At 43.5% G+C, this 21,663-nt stretch overlaps 1 protein-coding gene across 3 annotated transcripts in view; it reads right to left on the bottom strand.

Moving 5' to 3' along the window:
* The window catches only part of LOC127628242 (clathrin interactor 1-like), a 51,609-nt gene extending 38,353 nt beyond the window's left edge, over positions 1-13,256 (bottom strand). For 2 of the 3 annotated variants that reach the window (XM_052105021.1, XM_052105022.1), the window contains exon 1: positions 13,072-13,114. Coding sequence is in view for 1 of the 3 variants with exons in the window: in XM_052105020.1 (XP_051960980.1) it covers positions 13,072-13,112 (41 nt within the window). In the remaining 2 variants the exon portion in view is untranslated. Of the gene's footprint in view, positions 1-13,071 lie in introns of all 3 variants that reach the window. The other variant, XM_052105020.1, reaches the window with a different exon arrangement.
* Positions 13,257-21,663: the final 8,407 nt, after the last annotated feature.

Genomic DNA, 21,663 nt, shown 5'->3' with positions numbered 1-21,663 from the left:
TATTTTGTCATTATGTGAAGATTCGCTCCCCAACTCTGAAAGAATGTGTCTGTTCTTCCTTTCAGTTTACCGTGGTAATCAGTGCACACCAGTTTTTTAGTGACTGTCTGAACCATCTTTTTTCAAATCGAGAGATGCCATATCCATTGCGTTTTAATATGCATGTTAAGTTGAAGTTCAGTTTTAAAGATGTTGCATTCTGTTCCATTTAGCAGCACTCTGTCTATCTTTTTGAAACACTTGGTGTGTGTGTGTGTCCAAGTGTTCTCTCCTGTGGGGAAGGCCACGATGTTACAAATTGTTGTTGCCATGATGATTCGTGAAGCGTTCCATTCAACTCGAACCTTTCAACTGGGGAAAGTGCAATGGAATGACACTTTATGTTGGACTCGTGTGGAAATCTTCAACTCACATTTCATCGTGATGCAGGTGTGTGTAACTTCATGCAAACATTTCGGCAGCCAGGACAGGGAGGTGTACAGTCAGTGACGGGCATTCACTTACCCGTATTGTGCCGTTTTCCACTAATTAATTACGTCTGTGTTAAATGGCCCTAATATTAGCAGTGGGCTTACCAGTGTTTTCTGATGTAGCATTTGCAGTCAAGTCGTGAGATGTAACTTCTCTGCGAGTGCCAATTACTACTGTGTTGACTAATTTTCCCCAAAAACAGTCGGCAGATAGAGACAAAAAAGGAATCGTAGTATATGGATCATTTTGTTGATTGAAAGGACAAATTGAAAATTAAGTTGAAATAAAAACTAAATTAAAATTCAAAACAATAACCCTGGTTTAATGACTAACACAAGTTTCGCTTACTTTGTTTTTGTACATTTTTGTTACATTTACATTTAGGTGATGTAGATCGCAAAGTATGAGGGAATTACATGTCCTGGTCTAAGGGGAGAGAATATATGTATGTCAATGTGCATTTCTTATCGTGAATTAAATTGGCAATACGCAGCTTTATTAATAAGAGAGAGTTTGTTTTTGTGAGTTAAAGATGTATTGAAGAACAGAAAGGTGGGAGTGATAGTCTTTGCCCCATTATACACTGCAACAATGGTTTTTGGTTTGTTTTGGCTTGTTTCCCAATATATATAAATAAAACTCCTACATTTCATATATTTTCTTTAGCAGCTATACTGCAGAATAATTTTTTTATCTGATATATAATAATATAATTATTAATCTGATTTAATATAATAAAAAAATACAAATATTTTAAAATGTCAAAAAAATCCTTAAAAAAATAAATTGCATTCACCTGAGAAGCAGCATATAAAATATTTATACTTGCTTTCAGAGAATAGACCTTGAAAAAAGAATATTTTGTCTTTACTGCACTCGCAGAGGTATAACCATGTAAAAAATACACTCATATACAAAATACACTTATACATTCTCTTAAAGCAAGTCTAAATATCTTATATGTTGCTTCTCAAGTAAATGTATCTTGTTTTAAAGATTTTTAGACAATTTAAAATGGAAAACAAGACAAAACACTTGATAACAAAATTCAGAATTTCTTTACTGAATTAAACTTAATAAAAAGTTTTTTTTTCCCCTTTAATTCAGTGAATGTCATTTAAAGGTATTTAAAAAAAAATATATATTTTGTCCTCTTTTTTGTTAGTGAGCACATTTAATACAACCTTTTAAATAGGGCCACAAGCTGAATAATCATTTAAGAGCTAATTATTAATCGTTGCATTAATCGCTAAATAGTCGAATAATCATCCATAAGATTAATCGATTATCAAAATAATGGATAGTTGCAGCCCTATTTGATTTACACACCACACATGTGAAAGTTACAACCAAGATGAGTTTCTTGTCAGATAAAAGCTTTCAGATTCAAAAAAATCATCAATTAGCATTTATGCAATCCTAACTAAATTGTACATGTACTTCTCAATTAGGAATATGCAACAGGCACCAAAAATTTCTGCTTGAACAGTGCCAAAGGAAAAGTCTCAAATAATCAAAACGGCAAAAGAAGCAAAACGGTTGCATTAGTGAATGGATTCTTCCATTTTATTTATAGGGGTCTTGCAGTGTTGGGCAATATATTGAATTGAACACTGAATATTTGATATAATTTGGTGATATAAAATTAAAGTTACACTCAGTAATTTCATTTGAAACATTTAACTCCTCCATCCATCCATCTTCAACCGCTTATCCGAAGTCAGGTCACAGGGGCAGCAGCTAGTGATGTATGTCTCGAGACCGGTCTTGGTCTCGAGACCACTTTTACGTGGTCTCGGTCTTGTCACGGCCTTGACGGTCTTTGGTCTTGTCTTGGTCTCGGACCTCTCGGTCTTGTCTAGGTCTCGCTGTCTCAGACCGACATAGTGGTCGGGGGATTTAGCAATTCAATACTACAATATCCACGACGACACAACGTTCGATAATGCAACAGTATTATTTCGCGCCCTTCAAATGCAACCAATCACATGCATTTTTTTGTGACACAGCCGTTGGCGCTCATCCATCCATATAACATTATACCTCAGTGAGTGAGTGTAGCGTAGAGCGTAAAGAGCACAGTCAGTCAGTAGCATGTCAGCGAATTACTTGGTCATAAAATTTGCTTTCTTAGAACACGAGTTCTTCTGCACATCGTCAAATAAAAAGAAGTGTAACTAACGTTAACCTGATGAAGAGTTTAACTAACGTTACATGCTAAGTAACAAGATTTTGGGTAACTGCACAACTGACAGATGACTTTGAGCGCACCGCCAACGGGTGTGTGTGTGTGTGTGTGTGTGTGTGTGTGTGTGTGTGTAACCATAGCGACAAAACGACCAACTTTCGGATCCTGCACTTAAGCCTATAATTTCGTTTTTAAATATATAATTATGTATTTAAAAGTTGCAGAATGGATTCATTTGGAGACTTCGAAATCGGCAGAGATAGGCAGGCAATGCAAAACAAAATCTTACATTGGGAAATAGTGGGGGACAAAACTTATTACATAATTGTTATTATAATGAAAACCGCATTATATTTAATTTCTCTCTGTATGTTTACAGCATTATGTGAGATATATTTTAACATGCAGGCTATCTACTGTAGCCTACCTAATATTTATCCAAATGAGTCAATATTGAATCAAGATTGAAATCAAATCCAAGAATTGAATAGATATCGTGAAAATTGTGTTAAGCAATAATGCAAACAGTAGCCTTCCAGTCATTGTACATGTAAACATTGTAACATGTTGTCACTAAACTTAATACAATTCTGTTTAGTTACCAAATGTTTTGACAATCACAATTACACATTGTGATGCAAGTTGTTTTTTTTAGATTCCCCCAATCCATCCGTTTCTCTTGTGCAATTAAAATATCATTATAATACCGTATACCGTGATTAAAGCTCAATCAATTAATTGCAGCATGAAAATTTGATACCGGCACATGCCTAATGTAATGTCACTGTACTTGTAAGATATAGTAGTTTGTTGTGGTTGTTAAATAGAAACAGATGTCTTACAGATTCATTTTCCCCTATTTTGTAGGTACTTGGAGTACAAAGCAGGATGTGCTGCATCAATGACAATAGCCGACCCCACACAGCCTCAAATATCATCGTTTGCTCAAAGGGTCCACTTATATTCCCCAAATTCAGCCAAGCAACAGGCCATCACCCAGTCCATCCTCCAAGACCTTGTGGTTGAAAATCCAAATTTTAGACGCTTCCTGAATGTCCTGGATAGCAAATACACTCCCGTGTCTAGGACCAGCTTGACAGAGAAGCGGATACCTCACCCTGTCACTAAAGTTAAGGGCGACATAATCAAAGCCCTGGAAGTCCAGTCAAATGTTGCAATAACAACAGACCTCTGGTCCGACCGGAGGCTTCGGTCCTTCCTGGGAGTTACCGCTCATGTTGCCTGCAAGGACAAGGACTCTTACAGTTTAAAATCATTTTTGCTAGACTGTAGGCGTTTCACAGGGAAGCACTGTGGGGAACGAATCGCCACAGCATTTGACAACATTGTTGAGGAGTATGGCGTTGGCCATAAAATAAGCTACATTCTGACGGATAACGCGTCCAATATGAAGCGGGCCTTTAAAGTGAGGATGCCAGAAGTAGAGCACCCTGAAGGTGACAGCAGCAATGACCTCGATGATGAAACAATGTGGGAGGATGCAGAAGATGTAGAGCCATGGTCATCGGGTGAACGTCTTTCTTGCTTCGCCCACTCGCTGCAACTCGTCATCAATGACGGGATGAAAGAGGTAAAGGCAATAGCTAGAGCCATTGCCAAGGCCAGCAAATTCACAACTCTGCTGCACAGCAGTAGCAAGCATAGGGACATGTTTGAGGCCCACTTTGGCTCTAATAAGTCTATCCCAGCAGCAAACAACACCCGCTGGAATAGCACCTACAAGCAGTTAAAGGCTCTCACCACACTTGACCACCGGGGCATCACAGAAATGTGCAGTGACACAGAAAATGTTGTGTTTTCAAACCAAGAATGGGCTCAGCTGAACGACCTTTGTGCTTTGCTTGAGCCATTTTCTGAGGCAACAGACCTCACGCATCTCATCAAGATGGAATTGCACCTGCCGCAGATTGTGACAATAGTCAGAGCAATTAAAAATTCTTTAGAGAAGAGGTTCTCAGGAATTTTCAGAAGGATCTACATGGACGAGGGAGATCCGGAGCAACCATTTAACCATCGCATCTACTTTCTTGCCGCCATGCTTGACCCCCAGTTTGGATTGGTTGGGTAGATTTAGATGTCCAAAATGGTGAAACCGGTCCAGCTCTGAAGAGGTTCAGAGATGACCTTAAAAATCATTAACAGGTGGCTATATTATTATTAATTATTATTATTGTTGATGTTGCTATTATTAAGGTCATTATTTTTATATTGTCACTAGCAGCATCCTGTCTAATCCTGTCTTTTGTGTGTGTGTGTGTGTGTGTGTGTGTGTGTGTGTGCACCTTTTTCCAGACCTTTTGATCACAGAGGTAGACAGAGATGCAACTGCAGCACCGATAGCAGAAGACGCAGAAGACACAGAAGAATCGCATAGTGACTCACTGCCGCCCCTGAAACATCAGCGTCTTCTTTCACGCTACAAGGCTTTTAAGTTGCAACGTAGCACAACCCAGAACTCGAGCATTAATGCACAAATAAGCAAGTACCTAGACAGCATAAATGACTGTGATGCACTGACCTTTTGGTCAAAAAACAAAGAGCGTTTCCCCAATCTACACAATGTTGCCTTGAAAGTTCTCTCTGTTCCTGCCTCTTCTGCCCCAGTTGAGAGAGTTTTTAGTAGAGGAGGCATTCTAATGAGACCCCACAGTGCACGGCTAGGCCATAAGATGTTGCAATTTTTTATTTTCCTGAAGTGTAATCAACCACTGTTTTAAAGCACACACAGGTGCGTGAGGGGGGCGTGTCTTCAATTAGCCATCCCATAGCCCTACTCTCTGGATCCATACAGTGGACACACTGGAGCCTCTAGGTCTAAATGAGGATTTAGATTTATCTTGCTTCCATTAGACCTGGAGCCTTTCCAGTGAATGGACTCAGATCCCCACAAGAAAATTCACACTGGTTCCCTAACCATAGAACAATTTGTTCTTCTCAGCTAATCCACACTGGTTCTGCGCACATGATATAGTATGCCTTTCATTCTAGTCTGTCTGTGTTCTATTGTTCTTGCCCCACTTAACAACAGGCTTGATTTCATCGACAGTGTGTTATAATCACATCACACTGGTCTCTTGGTTCCCCAACCATAGAACAATTTGTTCTTCTCAGTTAATCCACACTGGTTGTCACTGTTTTTAATATCTGACACTGGTTCTGATATTTATAATGTAATTGTTTGGTATATGTATAATTGCCTATGTGTAGTTGACATGGCTGCCCCGCCCATGTATAGGCTGCCCCCCCAACTCCTCCCTGAAAACTTAACACACAAATGCGCACATGATATAGTGTGCCTTTCATTCTAGTTTTTGATGTATTAAGTTTATCAATCTGTTCTTTGTCTATGGTATCTGTGTTCTATGGTTCTTGCATCACTGAACAACATGTTTGATTTCATTGACAGTGTGTTATAATAACATGCCACTGCAGACATCAAGATATCAGAATTTTATAAGCTCTTATTCTTATTAATGTACAATTTGATGTACAGACAGTTTTTGATGTATTAATATTTAGTATTTGTATTTTGCATTTGTTTAGATGAATTTGTGTCTTTGATATCTGTGTGTGTGTGTGTGTGTGTGTGTGTGCGTGTGTTGTTTGATTACAGTATTGTATTTAAGATGGTGTTAGACAAAATAAATGGTCTTTTAAATATCTTCTGCATATCTCTGTTGTGTTGACTAAACATTAGGCCTAATCCAAGTTTAGAATTGTGTATCTTTAATTTGATGTTACAATTTCATCTACACATTAAGTATAATTTCAATTGGTTACATATTTCTCATTCTTTAGACAGTTGTTGGAGGAGCAAGATGATGTTGGAGGTGTTTGATGTTTTGTCAGATGAACCAGTCAGTACCAGTCATGTCAGTCCTCAACAGTACACAAAAGTTAAGGGAGTCTCAATCCTCTAATTGTGCAGTAACAGCCGTCATGCAATTGCTACACATAGTTGATCATACCCAGTCTGCAAAAACATTTACAGTGAGCTCACAGTCACACACATGACATGAGGTCTGTCTCTGTATTGTTCTGCCTGTGTAGTTGAAGTAATACCGTCTAATATGTATTGAATGTAAACTGCGGCTGAACCCTAGTATGCTGCTGTTCTTGAATTCATACAAGTTATTGCTTAGCTTCAACACTAGTCTGTTTTTTTTCCCTCCGGTCTCGACTTGGTCTCGGTCTTGGTCTCGACTTGGTCTGTCTTGGTCTTGTCTTGGTCTCGATACCCTCTGGTCTTGGTAGTGTCTTGGTCTCGGTTTAGGTGGTCTTGACTACAAGTCTAGCAGCAGCTCCAGCAGGGGGCCCCAAACCTTCCTATCCCGAGCCACATTAACCAGCTCTGACTGGGGTACCCTGAGGCGTTCCCAGGCCAGTGTGGAGATGTAATCTCGCCACCTAGTCCTGGGTATTCCCCAAGACCTCCTCCCAGCTGGACATGCCTAGAAACACTTCCCTAGGGAGGTGCAAGGGGGCATCCTTACCAGATGCCCAAACCACCTCAACTGGCTCCTTTCGATGCAAAGGATCAGTGCTCCTCCTGGATTACTGAGCTCCTCACCCTATCTCTAAGGGAGAAGCCCGCTACCCATCTGAGGAAACCCATTTTGGCCACTTGTACACTTGACCTAGTTCTTTCGGTCATGAACCAGCCTTCATGACCATAGGTGAGGGTAGGAATGAAAATTGACCGGTAGATTGAGAGCTTTGCCTTCCGGCTCAGCTCTCATTTCGTGACAACGGTGCATTTACATTTACATTTACATTTATGCATTTGGCAGACGCTTTTATCCAAAGCGACTTACAGTGCAATTATTACAGGGACAATCCCCCCGGAGCAACCTGGAGTTAAGTGCCTTGCTCAAGGACACAATGGTGGTGGCCATGGGGTTAGAACCTGTGACCTTCTGATTAACAGCCCTGTGCTTTAGCCACTACACCACCACCACTCCTGCGACGGTGCGATAGAGCGAGTGCAATACCGCCCCCGCTGCCCCGATTCTCCGGCCAACCTCCCACTCCATTGTCCCCTCACTAGTGAACAAGTCCCCAAGGTACTTAAACTCCTTTACTTGGGGCAATACCTCCTTCCCTACCCGGAGTACTCACTCCATCGGTTTCCTTCTGAGAACTATGGCCTCAGATTTAGAGAGGCTAATCCTCATCCCAGCCGCTTCACACTCGACTGCCAAGCGATCCAGTGAGAGCTGAAGGTCACGGAACAATGACATGAAGAAAACATCATCTGCAAAAAGCAGCGATGATATCCCCAGCCCACCGAACCGCACCCCTTCCCTACTCCGACTGAGTTGTTTAACTACCTCAGTGACCTCCCCCAGGGAAACTGAATCTGATCCCCCATCACCCTCCGGCTCTGCCTCTAGCATAGAGGCCGTGTTGGGATTTAGGAGTTATTCAAAGAGTTCCTTCCACCACCCAATAACCTCCTTGGTTGAGGTCAACAGCATCCCATCTTTGCTGTATACAGCTTGGATGGTTCCCTGTTTCCCCCTCCTAAGGTGGCGGATGGTTTTACAGAAGCACTTTGGTGTGGAACGAAAGTCCTTCTCCATGGCTTCTCCAAACTTTTATGGGCCTGTCGGTACCTCGCAACTGACTCCGGAGACCTCCAGTACAACATATCCCGGAAGGTCTCTTTCTTCAGTCAGACGGCTTCCCTGACCCCCATTGTCCACAACGGTGCTCGAGGGTTACAGCCCCTTGATGCACCTAAGACCTTGAGCTTGGCCTTAGCAATGGAAGCTTTGAACATTGCCCACTCTGGTTCAATGTCCCCAACCTTCGCATGGATACCTAAAAAGCTCCACCAGAGGTGTGAGTTGAAGATCTCGCGGACAGGGGCCTCCATCCAAACGTTCCCAGTTCACCCACACTACTCGCTTGGGCTTCCCCGGTCTGTCTAGATTCTTTCCCCAACCCCCTGACCCAACTCACCACCAGATGGTGATCAGTTGACCGCTCCGCCCCACTCTTCACCCAAGTGTCCAAAACATATTACAAAATCGATCATCGACTTTCGGCCTAGGGTGCTCTGGTACCACGTACACTTATGAGCATCTTTATGTTCGAACATGGTGTTTGTTATAGATAATTCATGACTAGCACAGAATTCTAACAATAAACATCCACTCGGGTTTAGATCAGGGAGGCCGTTCCTCCCAATCATGCCTCTCCAGGTGCCCCTGTCATTTCCCACATGCGAGTTGAAGTCACCCAGCATCACCATGGAGTCTCCTACTGGGGCCCTATTCAGAACTCCATTCAGGGTCTCAAAGAAGGCTGAATACTCCGAACTACTGTTCGGTGCATATGCACAGACAACAGTCAGAGTTTCACCCCTCACAACCCGTAGGCGTAGGGATCTCATCCACCGGGGTAAACTCCAATGTAGCAGCGCTCAGCCCGGGTCTCGTGAGTATCCCCACACCCGCCCGTCGCCTCATACCCTGGGAAACTCCAGAGAAGGATAGAGTCCATCCCCTATCCAGGAGTACAGATCCAGAGCCAAGACTGTGCGTTGAATAAGCCCCACCAGATCCAACTGGTAGCGTTCCACCTCCTTCACCAGTTCCGGCTCCTTCCCCCCCAGAGAGTTGATGTTCCACGTCCCCAGAGAAAGCCTTTGCCACCCAGGTCTGGTCCGTCAAGACCCCCGGCCTTCACTGCCACCCATATGGCAGCGCACCCGACTTCTGCGGTATCTCCAATGGCCCAAGAAATTATTGTAATTTTGAAAAATTCTGTATAAAACCATGATCACACACCTGAGATGAAGACTATATCAGTAACCTTACAAAAGCTGTTTTATTCTACATAGAGAGGGTCCACACATGTGGCTGCCATGTTAGAATCACATGACCAACCAAATACTACTTGCTTAATCTCAGTAACTGCCCTGATATAAAATATCTTTCACTCATGAATTAAATTAATAATGGCTGACTATGAATAATGAATTTCTTCAATAACAATGATAACTATTTTTGTTGTGCCACCATATTAATTTATTTAATTATAAAACTAAAATGTAATAATAAAAAATACGTTTTTGAAATTGATGACTTAATAAAGAAAATAATCGAATAATTGCCCAACATAGATGGGAACTCTCTCTCTGATTTTAATATCAGTAGTAAAAATGCTAAGAGTTGGAAAGTTTGATTAATTTCTTGTAAATCTTTTTTAATTGGATTGACATTTTTTTGGCAATTTACATTGCCATTAAAAATAAATTTCATAGAATTTTACATGATTTAAAGTATCTAAATGTAGGTAAAAAATGCATGAAAATGCTCTTTATTACCCTATGCATTTGTGTTATATTGGTGTATATAAGTACAAATTAGATATTCTTTCTTTTCTTTGATATTTTTTTTACACATTTCCAATATATTTCACTTGCACTTTGAATTTGGAAAAATGGTTATTTGATACAAATTATATAGTTCCTGATTGAAAATAAAATCACACATTTTAAGAAATTTCAGAGCAAATATATAACACATAAAATCTTGTAAAAAATTATGAAAAAGAAATATATATATATATATATATATATTTAGCTATATCACCCAGACCAAGTCTCAAGTATTTTACAATCAGAAAGACAATATATGGAGTTTCGATCACATTCAAAAACCACAAATTTCCCCTTTAAATCTATATCTTAACAATTAAAAAGTGGCCCGATCAAGTTTAACCTTTTCTTTTGCATCATCTCCAAAATACTAAGAAATTCTGTTTTTATGCTTTCACTAGGCTTTGCAGAAGTTAATATCCTTTCAGGAATGGTAAAAAGTTGATTAGAAACAAATTCCAGTCAGAAATGTCCAACTGAGTGGGAAAAAAAACTCAAAATTAAAAACAATCATTGTTGTAGATATGTTGTTCAGTGGCACCTTTTATTAGGAAATTTGCAAACTTAAAGACTAGGTAAAATGTAATTTGTCTGGTTAGTTTGAACAACCATTGCAAATGTACCTTTAGACTCCAGTCGACACAATTAAATCATTGTTGCTGAGCAGGTCATGCGAATGTCACTGCAAAGATTTTGAGATAGTCCCACAGGCTAGCTTTTCAGTAACAATTTACAATAAGGTTCCATTTGTTAACATTAGTGAATGCATTAGGTATCATGAATAAACAATCAACACTATTTTTGTTACAGCATTTATTAATCTTTGTTAGTGTTAGTTAACAAAAATACAATTGTTGATTGTTAGTTCATAGTGTATTAACTAATGTTAAATAATACAACTTTTGATTTTAAAAATGTATTAGTATTTGTTGAAATTAACATTACATATTAAGCATTTATTAATATTAGTTATTGTTCATTGTTAGTTCATGTTAACTAATGTTGTTAACCAATGTTAACAAATGAAACCTTATTGTAAAGTGTTACCGCTTTTTCTTTAACTCTTTAATTTAGTTGTTTTATATCCTCCCCAGCACTGTGCCATTTCATTAAAGCATAGTATCAATCTAAAGAATTATAATTGTATATTTTGAAGTTAAAAGCAGCCAAATAGGGGGCCTGGGAAGCTGAGCGAGTATTGATGCTGACTCCCACCCCTGCAGTTATGAGTTCGAGCGACTCCAGCCAGGTCTCCTAAGCAATCAAATTGGCCCGGTTGCAAGGGAGGGTAGAGTCACATGGGGTAACCTCCTTGTGGTCGCGATTAGTGGTTCTCGCTCTCAATGGGGCACATGGTAAGTTGTGCGCGGAGAGTAGCATGAGTCTCCACATGCTGTGAGTCTCCATGGTGTCATGCACAGTGAGCCACATGTTAAGATGTGTGGATTGAGGGTCTCAGAAGTGGAGGCAACTGAGACTTTTCCTCCACCACCCAGATTGAGGTGAGTAACCGCGCCACCACGAGGACCTACTAAGTAGTGGGAATTGGGCATTCCAAATTGTGGGGAGAAGAGGATAAAATAAAAAATATCAAGCTAGTAATAATAATATGCACAAAACGTTTTAATTACTAGTTTTGAGGCTGAAGAGGAATGAAAATACAATGATGCACTATGAACTGGTGCAGGTCTTAGCGGACACTAAATACAGCTTTAAATAAATTTTCAATGAACTATAAAGTACTGTATAATGGTTTAAGAAAAGAGATCAGGATGCAAACAAACTCAGGCAAATTGATGAGCAACATAAATGCGATTTATAAAAGTAATCTTAAAACAATACAATTTAAATAATAAAATTCACACTTAATGGTCTTGGTGAAACTTACAAAATAGTTGCCTGTTTCTGAAACAGCTTTGGGGTTGATTCAGTCATGTGAAATACCTAATGTTAAAACTTTGAAATGCATTGAAAAATATTGAGAATAATCATAAATCCCATCAGAATGCTTCTGCTTTGTATTAGCAAGATCATTCAGCGAACATTAAATTATTGGAGAATGTGTATAAAACCTTGTGTAGTTTTAAAATCAAACTGACATTGCTTCTGTACTTATATTTGATTTTCAAAAAATATTTAATATTGTGAAAACCATATTTGAGCTGTCAAATACATTGGTTAAATTGATTTAAATTGAATACATATTCACTTTTAAGGTCAAGAGCATGATGGCACAAAACAAGGCCCACAGAAAATACTAAGACAAGTTGGAGTGGTAATTGTAGGGTTACAGCTAAATCCTCAAGTCTGATATTTGTAACGTCTGTGTTGTGTGGTACCGCTATTCATCTCCAGACTATGAATATAGGATGGTGACTGTAGCTAAGCTAAAAGGCTAATAAGCATCAATAACGGGCCTGTGAGCCGGTTAACTGTACAACATTTAAATACAGCACGACTGCACACTGGATAACTGGATATAATAGTAAAGAATCCAACGAGCCTTCAGGCTGCTCAGAAGCACAATATTTTAGCGGGACAGAGCTGTTTATAACATACAGGAGTGTTTTTTTAAGATGTCTAAAAACCTAGCGAGCTTTCTAACTAGACCGCATTTTTTTTAGCATCAAAGGCTCATGCACCACCTTTTTTGAGCATAATTTGTGGGTAGCGCACCTATAATCCCTAAAATGCTACACGCTCCTATAATAACCAAAGATGCTGTCTTGGTAGGCAGCTGCATAGATTTTGTGACACTTCCAACATTGAAAACCATAGTGTGTAAAATATGTATGTGGATTTAAAAGTAAAATACGAATCACTGAATTTGGGGTCATGAATTTAATGTAAACAGTGAAATAATAAAGCTCGTAATTTTATATTAATTTTGTGGGGCTGATGATCAGCTGAGAGTGACGTCACGGAATCCGCACCTTTATAACTAACGGGCCTCTGCACAGACACACACAAGCTCTTTAGAAAGCAAATGACCGGGCATACTCACGCTTTATCCACCAACTCCCTGACTTTCCACATATTCAACATCCTGGCGCTTTTAGCAGCGGCTCTCCGCCTCAATATCGCGTCGTCCAGTCCACACACAAACACAGATAGACTCGGATATCTATTGCCGATAATAACAGAATCACCAACCCCTTCCGCCTCTCCAGCGGCGATCGACACAGCAGCGCATCGGATCGGCCAGTTACTATGGTGACGCGTATCATGCGTCAAGGGAATGCCGACGTGAACAATACGTCATGCGCAGGCATCATGGGAAATATAGTTTATAGCGAGACACAACCAGCAAAAACACAAGGCATAAGGAAATACATTTAGAACGTGAATTTATATACAAACGTCTATTTAAACGGCATTCTTTTTTTCTCCCCTTTTCTCCATTTAGGGGAGAGCCCCTAACCACATCCTCCACAGTTTTAGCAATAAATGCGTTAATATGCGTTATTAATAAAAATTGTATATCCTTTCTTATATGCTAAAATTAGAACTTTCCTGACCCATGACTTATATATATATATATATATATATATATATATATATATATATATATATATAATAAAAAATGTATCTTTCTTAAAAATGTTTTGATTATTTGTCTTCTTTATCTTATTTATGTATACATTTTGTATGGTTTATACATATATTTTTTTAAATAATTTGTATTTATTTTATTTGCTTATTTTTTTCCTTCACCTGTACTTGTCTTCATACATTGTTTGATCTGATTGAACATTTATATACAAAAAACTCCACAGTTTTACCACCAGTTGTTGACTTTTCAGACAGTCCCTTATCACACCCTCCAAAGTATTAGCACGTTTTAGCACAATGTGTGGACTTTTCAGACGGTCCCTTACCCACAGTAGACACATTTTCATTATAGAAATTTTTAATTAGCGATCTGGAACAATTTCACCATGACACCATCTGACCAGCTTCAATACAGGACGCATCATTTTATCTTTAAATACGGGATGATCCCGTATTTTACAGGATGGGTCAGGTGGCAACCATAGCCCAATGGCGGAGGACGAATCTCAGTTGCCTCCGTTTCTGAGACCGTCGATCCAGTCTTATCACGTGACTTATTGAGCGTGTTACCATCCACGTACAACTCACCACGTGCCCCAACGAGAGCAAGACACCACATTACCACATTATAGCGACCACGAGGAGGTTACCCCATGTGACTCTTCCCTCCCTAGCAATTGGGCCAACTGGCTGGAGTCGCTCAGCACGCCCTGGATTCTTACTCGCGACTCCAGTGGTGGTAATCAGCGTCTTTACTCCTGAGCTACCCAGGCCCAATTTTAACAGCATTCTTAATAAAATACATGATATGTCAATTTCTGCCACAATGAAAAAAAAATTCTTGCTTTGGTAAGCATGAAAATATATATTTTTTTTATTAAAAGCATTGATATATATATATCTCATGACGTCATATCAGTGAAGTCACTGCGCCACCATATTGCAAAGCCCAAATATTCCAATGTCCCCATCCACCTTATTTTGCAACGTGGAAGCAGCACGTGGAAGCAGCGGCTGCATCTCCGGCGAATGTGTAAAATTTCTGCAGTTATTGACTGCAATATAAATAAATAGATGGATAATAATATCAGCATTTAGTGATATATGTTTATAAATGATCACACAACCACAGGATGTACAGCAGAATGATGGCCTAATGTTGAATTTTCTAACATCAGCATTATTTATAGTAAAAGAGTAAGTAAATCATTCACTTGTTGCTGTGTGTTATATTGAAGGGACGTAATAAAACCTGCTTCTTATTTTACAGAGATCGTGATGATGCGGTCTTTCTTGTTTCCATGTAAATCTCCATTTACATGTACCTGCATAACCTCCAATGGTGCCTTTATTTATTTCCAAAGGCGATGTTTCATGAGCTATGCTGAATGAAGATCTGCATGTCTGTTTACTATACACTGTTAAGAAAGAGAAAATGCTCTCTGACAAGAAAGGACAGTTAAATGCGTTTATTAATTTGCCAAGATGAAACAAGATGCAGATTTGGTGCAAAGAAAGTTAAAGCAGCATTTGCCCAAAGGCTTTCTGCTCTCTGCTGGTTGTGTAAAGTTTGTGGAGGCATGTCAGACAGTGCAGAGGACTGTCCTGTCAGCGCCTGATCTCTCATTCATTCTGCCTTTACAACAGTGTGATAAAACGACAAAATTTGATATACGGTAAAATTATATGCATTCAAAACCAGTGAGTTTATGAATATCATGATTAGTGATAATAATTTGATGACATATATTGCCAGCCTATTGCCGCTTGATTTAAATGGCAAAAGAACATTATGACATATATTCATGTATGACTACAGAGAGCACTTCAATATGAAAACAAGCAAATCCCTGAGATTTTCATTGAAGGCAATTTAGAAATCCCGGTCTGACATTTAAAGTCCCATTTGGGGGTAAGGACATGTTGTCACTCAAAACAAGCAGATATTACAGCTTTTCCTACTTACATTACAACTTGTGGACAGATTTGTCGTATCTGCAGGTCAGAGACGGTGAAACGGGGTGGTTTCGTCAGTCATTGACGCTCCATGAGAGTTTGGGCATACTAAAATGGCCGATCTTCACCTCCTGCTGGCAGTTTGCATCAGTGATCCAGTATATATATATATATATATATATATATATATATATATATATATATATATATATTAGGGCTGTCGTTTTAACACATTAATTCAGTGCGATTAATTTGACCAAAAATAAAGCGTTAAAAAAAATTCACACAATTAATCGCACCATAATACTTCGGTAGGCAGAACAACGAAAACTTGCATTACATATTTGCATTCAAAACACTTGAAGGAGCACAAATGCGAACTAAGGGATCTCAAGATTTAGAGATTTAGTGTTTAAAGATTGAGTATTAAACGTCTAGGTTACGTATGTAACCTCCGTTCCCTGATGGAGGGAACGAGACGTTGTGTCAGAGAAGCGACACTAGGGGTCTCTCTTGAGCGCCGATATTCACCTCTGGACTATGAAAAAAGGCCCATGAGCGTTGGCAACCAGTATTTGCATGTCCTGCCCCCGGACATACGGGTATTTAAGCGGCGCAAATACGGGAGTTCATTCAGGATTTTTCTGAGGAGCCGGAAATGGTCCGGCCACAACAGTGGCTCGGCTCAGCGACGTGGCAGGGGAGACACAACGTCTCGTTCCCTCCATCAGGGAACGGAGGTTACATACGTAACCTAGACATTCCCCTTCTTTCGCTCTCTCCACGTTGTGTCAGAGAAGCGACACTAGGGGTCCACTTATAAAAGTGCCATGCGCTGAGCCGTGTACGTGAACTGCTGATACAGGAGCAAGCAGGTATTCTTACTTGCAGGACGACCAACTGTATCAGGCTGCACGTACCCTTCCCCAATGCCCCATATAAGCCATCAGGATTCCTTATCTTTACCCTGGAGGGGAACAAGGTGCTGGCCTCCAACCTGGGAACGGGCCAAGCCTGGCCGGGCCTCTTTTCTCTCTATGTTTCTCGCACTTACACGCATTGAGGGAAGGGGGCCTTAGCCCTTATTCAGGGCGGAGAAGACCCTGCGGAGGCCACGCCTACCCGAGAGGGGAGGCAAGTTTAAGTGGCAAAACCATCAGAGGCCTGCTTAGGGCCTATGTGGAAAAGTCGGTGCGGTGGTGGATCCAGCCTCATAGAGGGGGGAACATACAGCACGGCAGCCGAGGCAGCCATGACTGCCTAAGGTAAACACGGGGAGTCAGCTCGCCAGAGGGGGACAGAACCGTGGTGTTACACACAGGGGGAGTCCGAAGGAGGCCTTACCTGTGGAGCACCTATACCAGTACAGGGAAGCTTGCGGTACCCGCAGTGGTTTGGGTCAGCGAGTTCCTCCGCTGAACTGCGACCCACGAGGGCTAGGGAGGAATCGACCAGTGTCCCAAACCTGAGATCTCCTGGGAATGAAGGCGCACTGTTTCCCCTGGTTAGGGGGAAGGACGCTAGGTGCAAGCGATTCACCCGGTCAGATCGTGGGCGTGCCACCGAGTTCTATGGGCTCGGTACCTGAGAAAACACGGGACGATACTGACTCAACTCGGAGATTGTAGAATCTTGCAAAAGTGTTAGGTGTTGCCCAGCCCGCTTCTCTACAAATGTCTGCTAGGGCAGTGCCCCTAGCCAGTGCCCATGAGGACGCAACACTCCTGGTGGAGTGAGCTCGGACCTGCAAGAGGGGGGGCACGGCCTGGGTGTGATAAGCCAGGGAAATGGCGTCGACAACCCAGTGGGCGAGTCTCTGCTTGGAGACAGCTTTCCCTTTCTGCTGTCCCCCAAAGCAGACGAAGAGCTGCTCAGAGCGTCTGGTGCTCTGTGTGCGGTCCAGATAAATACATAAAGCACGTACTGGACACAGCAGTGAAAGGGCTGGGTCTGCCTCCTCCCGGGGCAGCGCTTGCAGGTTCACCACCTGATCCCTGAAGGGGGTGGTAGGAACCTTGGGCACATAGCACGGTCGCGGTCTTAGGATCACGAGAGTATCTGCCGGACCGAACTCCATGCAAGCGTCGCTAACAGAGAATGCATGCAGGTCCCCGACCCTCTTGATGGAAGCGAGCGCGATCAGCAGGGCAGTCTTGAGAGAGATGGCCCTGATTCCAGCTGAGTCAAGCGGCTCGAAGGGGGGTCTCTGGAGTCCCGTAAGGACGACCGAGAGATCCCAGGAGGGGAACAGGTTAGGCCGGGAGGGAGTTATCCTCCGGGCACCTTTTAGGAACCTGACGATTAAGTCGTGCTTACCAAGAGACTTGCCGTCTATCGTGTCGTGGTGGGCCGCGATAGCGGCGACATACACCTTGAGGGTGGAGGGGGACAGCCTCCTCTCCAGCCTCTCTTGAAAAAACACGAGCACTGACCTAACTGCGCACTTCTGCGGGTCTTCGGCTCGGGAAGAACACCAGTCCGCGAACAGACGCCACTTTAGAGCGTAGAGATGCCTGGTAGAGGGGGCTCTGGCTTGATTGATTGATTGTATCTAAGACGGTCGGTGGTAGGCCGGCTAGATCTTCCACATCCCGTCCAAGGGCCAGACATGGAGGTTCCAGAGGTCTGGGTGCTGGTGCCAGAGCGTGCCCCGTCCCTGAGAAAGAAGGTCCTTCCTCAGGGGAATTCACCAGGGAGGGGCTGTCGTGAGGAGCGTGAGATCTGAAAACCAAGTCCGGGTAGGTCAGTAAGGGGCTACCAGAATTACTTGCTCCTCGTCCTCCCTGACCTTGCATAGCACCTGTGCAAGAAGGCTCACTGGGGGGAATGCGTACTTGCGCAGCCCCGCAGGCCAGCTGTGTGCCAACGCATCTGCCCCGAGGGGAGCCTATGTCCGGGCATACCAGAGCGGGCAGTGGAAGGTTTCTTGGGAGGCAAACAGGTCTACCTGAGCCTTGCCGAACCGGTCCCAAATCAGCTGGACTGACTGGGGGTGGAGCCTCCACTCTCTGCCAGGCAAGCTTTGTCTTGACAGCGCGTCCGCTATCACATTGAGGTTGCCGGGGATGTGAGTGGCGCGCAGTGACTCCAGTCACTGCTGACTCCAAAGGAGGAGACGACGGGCGAGCTGTGACATGTGGAGGGAGCGTACTCCGCCTTGGCGGTTTATGTAGGCTACGACCGTGGTGCTGTCTGTCCTGACTAGGATGTGTTTGTTCCGAATTAATGGGAGAAACTTCTGCAGGGCCAGAAAAACAGCCAGCAGCTCTAGGCAGTTGATGTGCCAGCGCAGCGGGCCTCGGTTCCACCGGCCTGCGACTCTTGCGCCCATTGCATATGGCCCCAACCCAATTTGGAGGCGTCGGTTGTGACCAGAACGCGTCGGGACACCTGCTGCAAGGGTACTCCTGCCCTTAGGAAGCAGAGGTCTGTCCAGGGTTTGAAGGTTTGGCAGCAGGCAGAGGTAACTTTTATGTTGTGCATGCCGCGGCGCCATGCTCGTCTCGGGACTCGAGTCCGGAGCCAGTGCTGAAGTGGTCTCATATGCATCAACCCCAGCGGTGCGGCCGCCGTGGAGGATGCCATATGCCCCAGGAGCTGTTGGAAACGTTTTAGCGGGACCATGGCGCCTGGCTTGAAGGAAGCAAGGCATTTCAGCACTGACTGAGCACGCTCGTTGGAGAGACGTGCTGTCATTGGGACTGAGTCTAACTCCAGACCGAGAAAAGAGATGCTCTGGACGGGGAGAGCTTGCTCTTTTCCCAGTTGACCTGAAACCCCAAGCGGCTGAGGTGGCTGAGCACCTGGTCTCTGTGTGCGCATAGTAACTCTCGGGAGTGGGCCAGTATGAGCCAGTCGTCGAGGTAATTGAGTATGCGTATGCCGGCTTCTCGGGCGGGGCAAGAGCTGCCTCTGCGACTTTCGTGAAGACGCGAGGGACAGAGACAGGCCGAAGGGGAGGACTTTGTACTGATACGCCTGGCTGTCGAACACGAACCTTAGGAAGGGGCGATATCGAGGGCGAATTGAGGCGTGGAAGTACTGCGTCCTTCAGGTCTACCGCTGCGAACCAATCTAGATGCCGGACACCAGATAGAATTTGTTTCTGGGTGAGCATTTTGAGCGGGAGTTTGGACAAGGTCCGATTGAAAACTTCGCAGGTCCAAGATCGGTCGTAAGCCGCCGCCTTTCTTGGGTACAACGAGTAAGGGCTGTAGAAACCCTTCTTCGTTTCGGTTGGAGGGACAGGCTCTATCGCGTCCTTTAATAGAAGGGAGGCGATTTCTTCACGCAGGGAGTGGGCATGTTGGCCGTGTACTGCTGAAAAATGTACGCCCACGAAGGGGGGCGGAGACCTGGCAAACTGAATTGCGTAACCGAGTCGAATGGTCGGTGCAGCCAGCGTGGCGGGTTGGGCAGTGAAAGCCACGCCTCTAAACTCCGTGCTAGGGGCACCAAGGAGACGGGTTTTTTGGACGTACCTGGCGGGGCTTCGCAGCGGTGCGGAACAGGTAATGCGGCGTCGGGAGGCAACGTGGCGTCCCGAGGCTCTGGTGCTGAGAATAAACTCAAAGCACTTACCTTGCTCCACGCACCCGTGACTGAGGAGGAGGTCTGATGTTGGCGTCCTCTGGACTCGTCTGAACCGGCCGGCCGGGGAACAGTCATGGGGCTGGAGGCGGGGACACCGCGTCCATGGAGCCGGGACTGTTGAGGCCTGAAAGCAGAGTGCCGTGAGAACGCCATTTGTGGGCCAGGTGACCCCAGAGACAACAAAGAAATAGCTCTATAGAGTGTAACGAATTTAACAAAAAATTCTCCTTCCGGCCCTCCACCGGGGAACGGAGTGGTCTTACCAGCTCCGGAGCTAACGTCTCGGTCTCTGGGTCTGTCATCTCAGGAGCGCCTGGGAGCCTTCTGGGTCCTCAAGGGGGTCCGTGAGACGATGGGCGTCCAACTTCTGTGGGGAGCTCAATGCTGGAGCTGAGAGCTGGGCCCACTCACTTGTTAGTTGAGGGGAGCACCACTTTCTTTCTTTCTTGAAAGCCGCAGGAGGACGCCCTCGGCGAGCAGACAGGGCATGGCCCCTGGCGGCAGGTTTGTGGCAGGGCAGGATGCTTTTTTGCTTGAAAATAGCCTTGGTCTGTTTCTTCACCACTGAGGACTGATGGGTGAAGTCGTCAAGTGGAGACGAGGCGCGGGGGGCGGCTGAAGCGGCTTTTTCTCACTACAAGAAAAAGCCTACGACCGCAATGCTGTCATGGCTATGTTCTCGTACTGAAAACATAGACCATTCATAAAAACGCTGCCTGCGTGTGATCGCAACGCAGGAATGCAAGGCAGTTTTTATGGCCGTCAGAGGTGGGGAGAATCAACGCATCCAGAAACTACACAGAGGCGGAAAATCGTCTTTAAAAAGACGCGTTCTGAGAAGGACATTCAACGCCGCTGTGTTTTGCTCTTTTAGAATGAAATTCACTCTTTTAGAATAACTCTTTCGAGTTGTCTGCGCTGTCGAAGCGCCCAGGGGAAAGAATGCACAGCCGTGCACGAATGAGAAAGCCGCTGTTGTGCGCCGTCAGATCCAACAGCATGCAGAGCGTCAGAGGATTAAACAGGAACTTGGTGTGTAACTGCATGCACGACCATCGGCTCCGAAGAATTTTTCTGAATGAACTCCCGTATTTGCGCCGCTTAAATACCCGTATGTCCGGGGGCAGGACATGCAAATACTGGTTGCCAACTCTCATTGGCCTTTTTTCATAGTCCAGAGGTGAATATCGGTGCTCAAGAGAGACCCCTAGTGTCGCTTCTCTGACACAACGTGGAGAGAGCGACAGAAGGGGAACTATATTTAAATTGACACAGTGACCTAAACATTTTATGTTTATGATGCAACGCACCAGACGCTACACAAGCATGTCAGACGTAGGTGTAAATTGACGGGTCCTTAAACAAGCCCTCATAATAAATCTCCAACTGATTGACAAATTCACTTGTGAAATGGATTGCTGTGAACTGTGTTAATGACTGACTTATGATCAATAATATGGTAGTAAACAATACATTGTATTCTTTTTGTATTGTC

This window comes from Xyrauchen texanus, chromosome 34, assembly GCF_025860055.1.
Source record: "Xyrauchen texanus isolate HMW12.3.18 chromosome 34, RBS_HiC_50CHRs, whole genome shotgun sequence".
NCBI lineage: Eukaryota > Metazoa > Chordata > Actinopteri > Cypriniformes > Catostomidae > Xyrauchen > Xyrauchen texanus.
The sequence above is the reverse complement of the archived record's forward strand: the minus strand, read 5'-3'. Positions and strand labels throughout refer to the sequence as shown.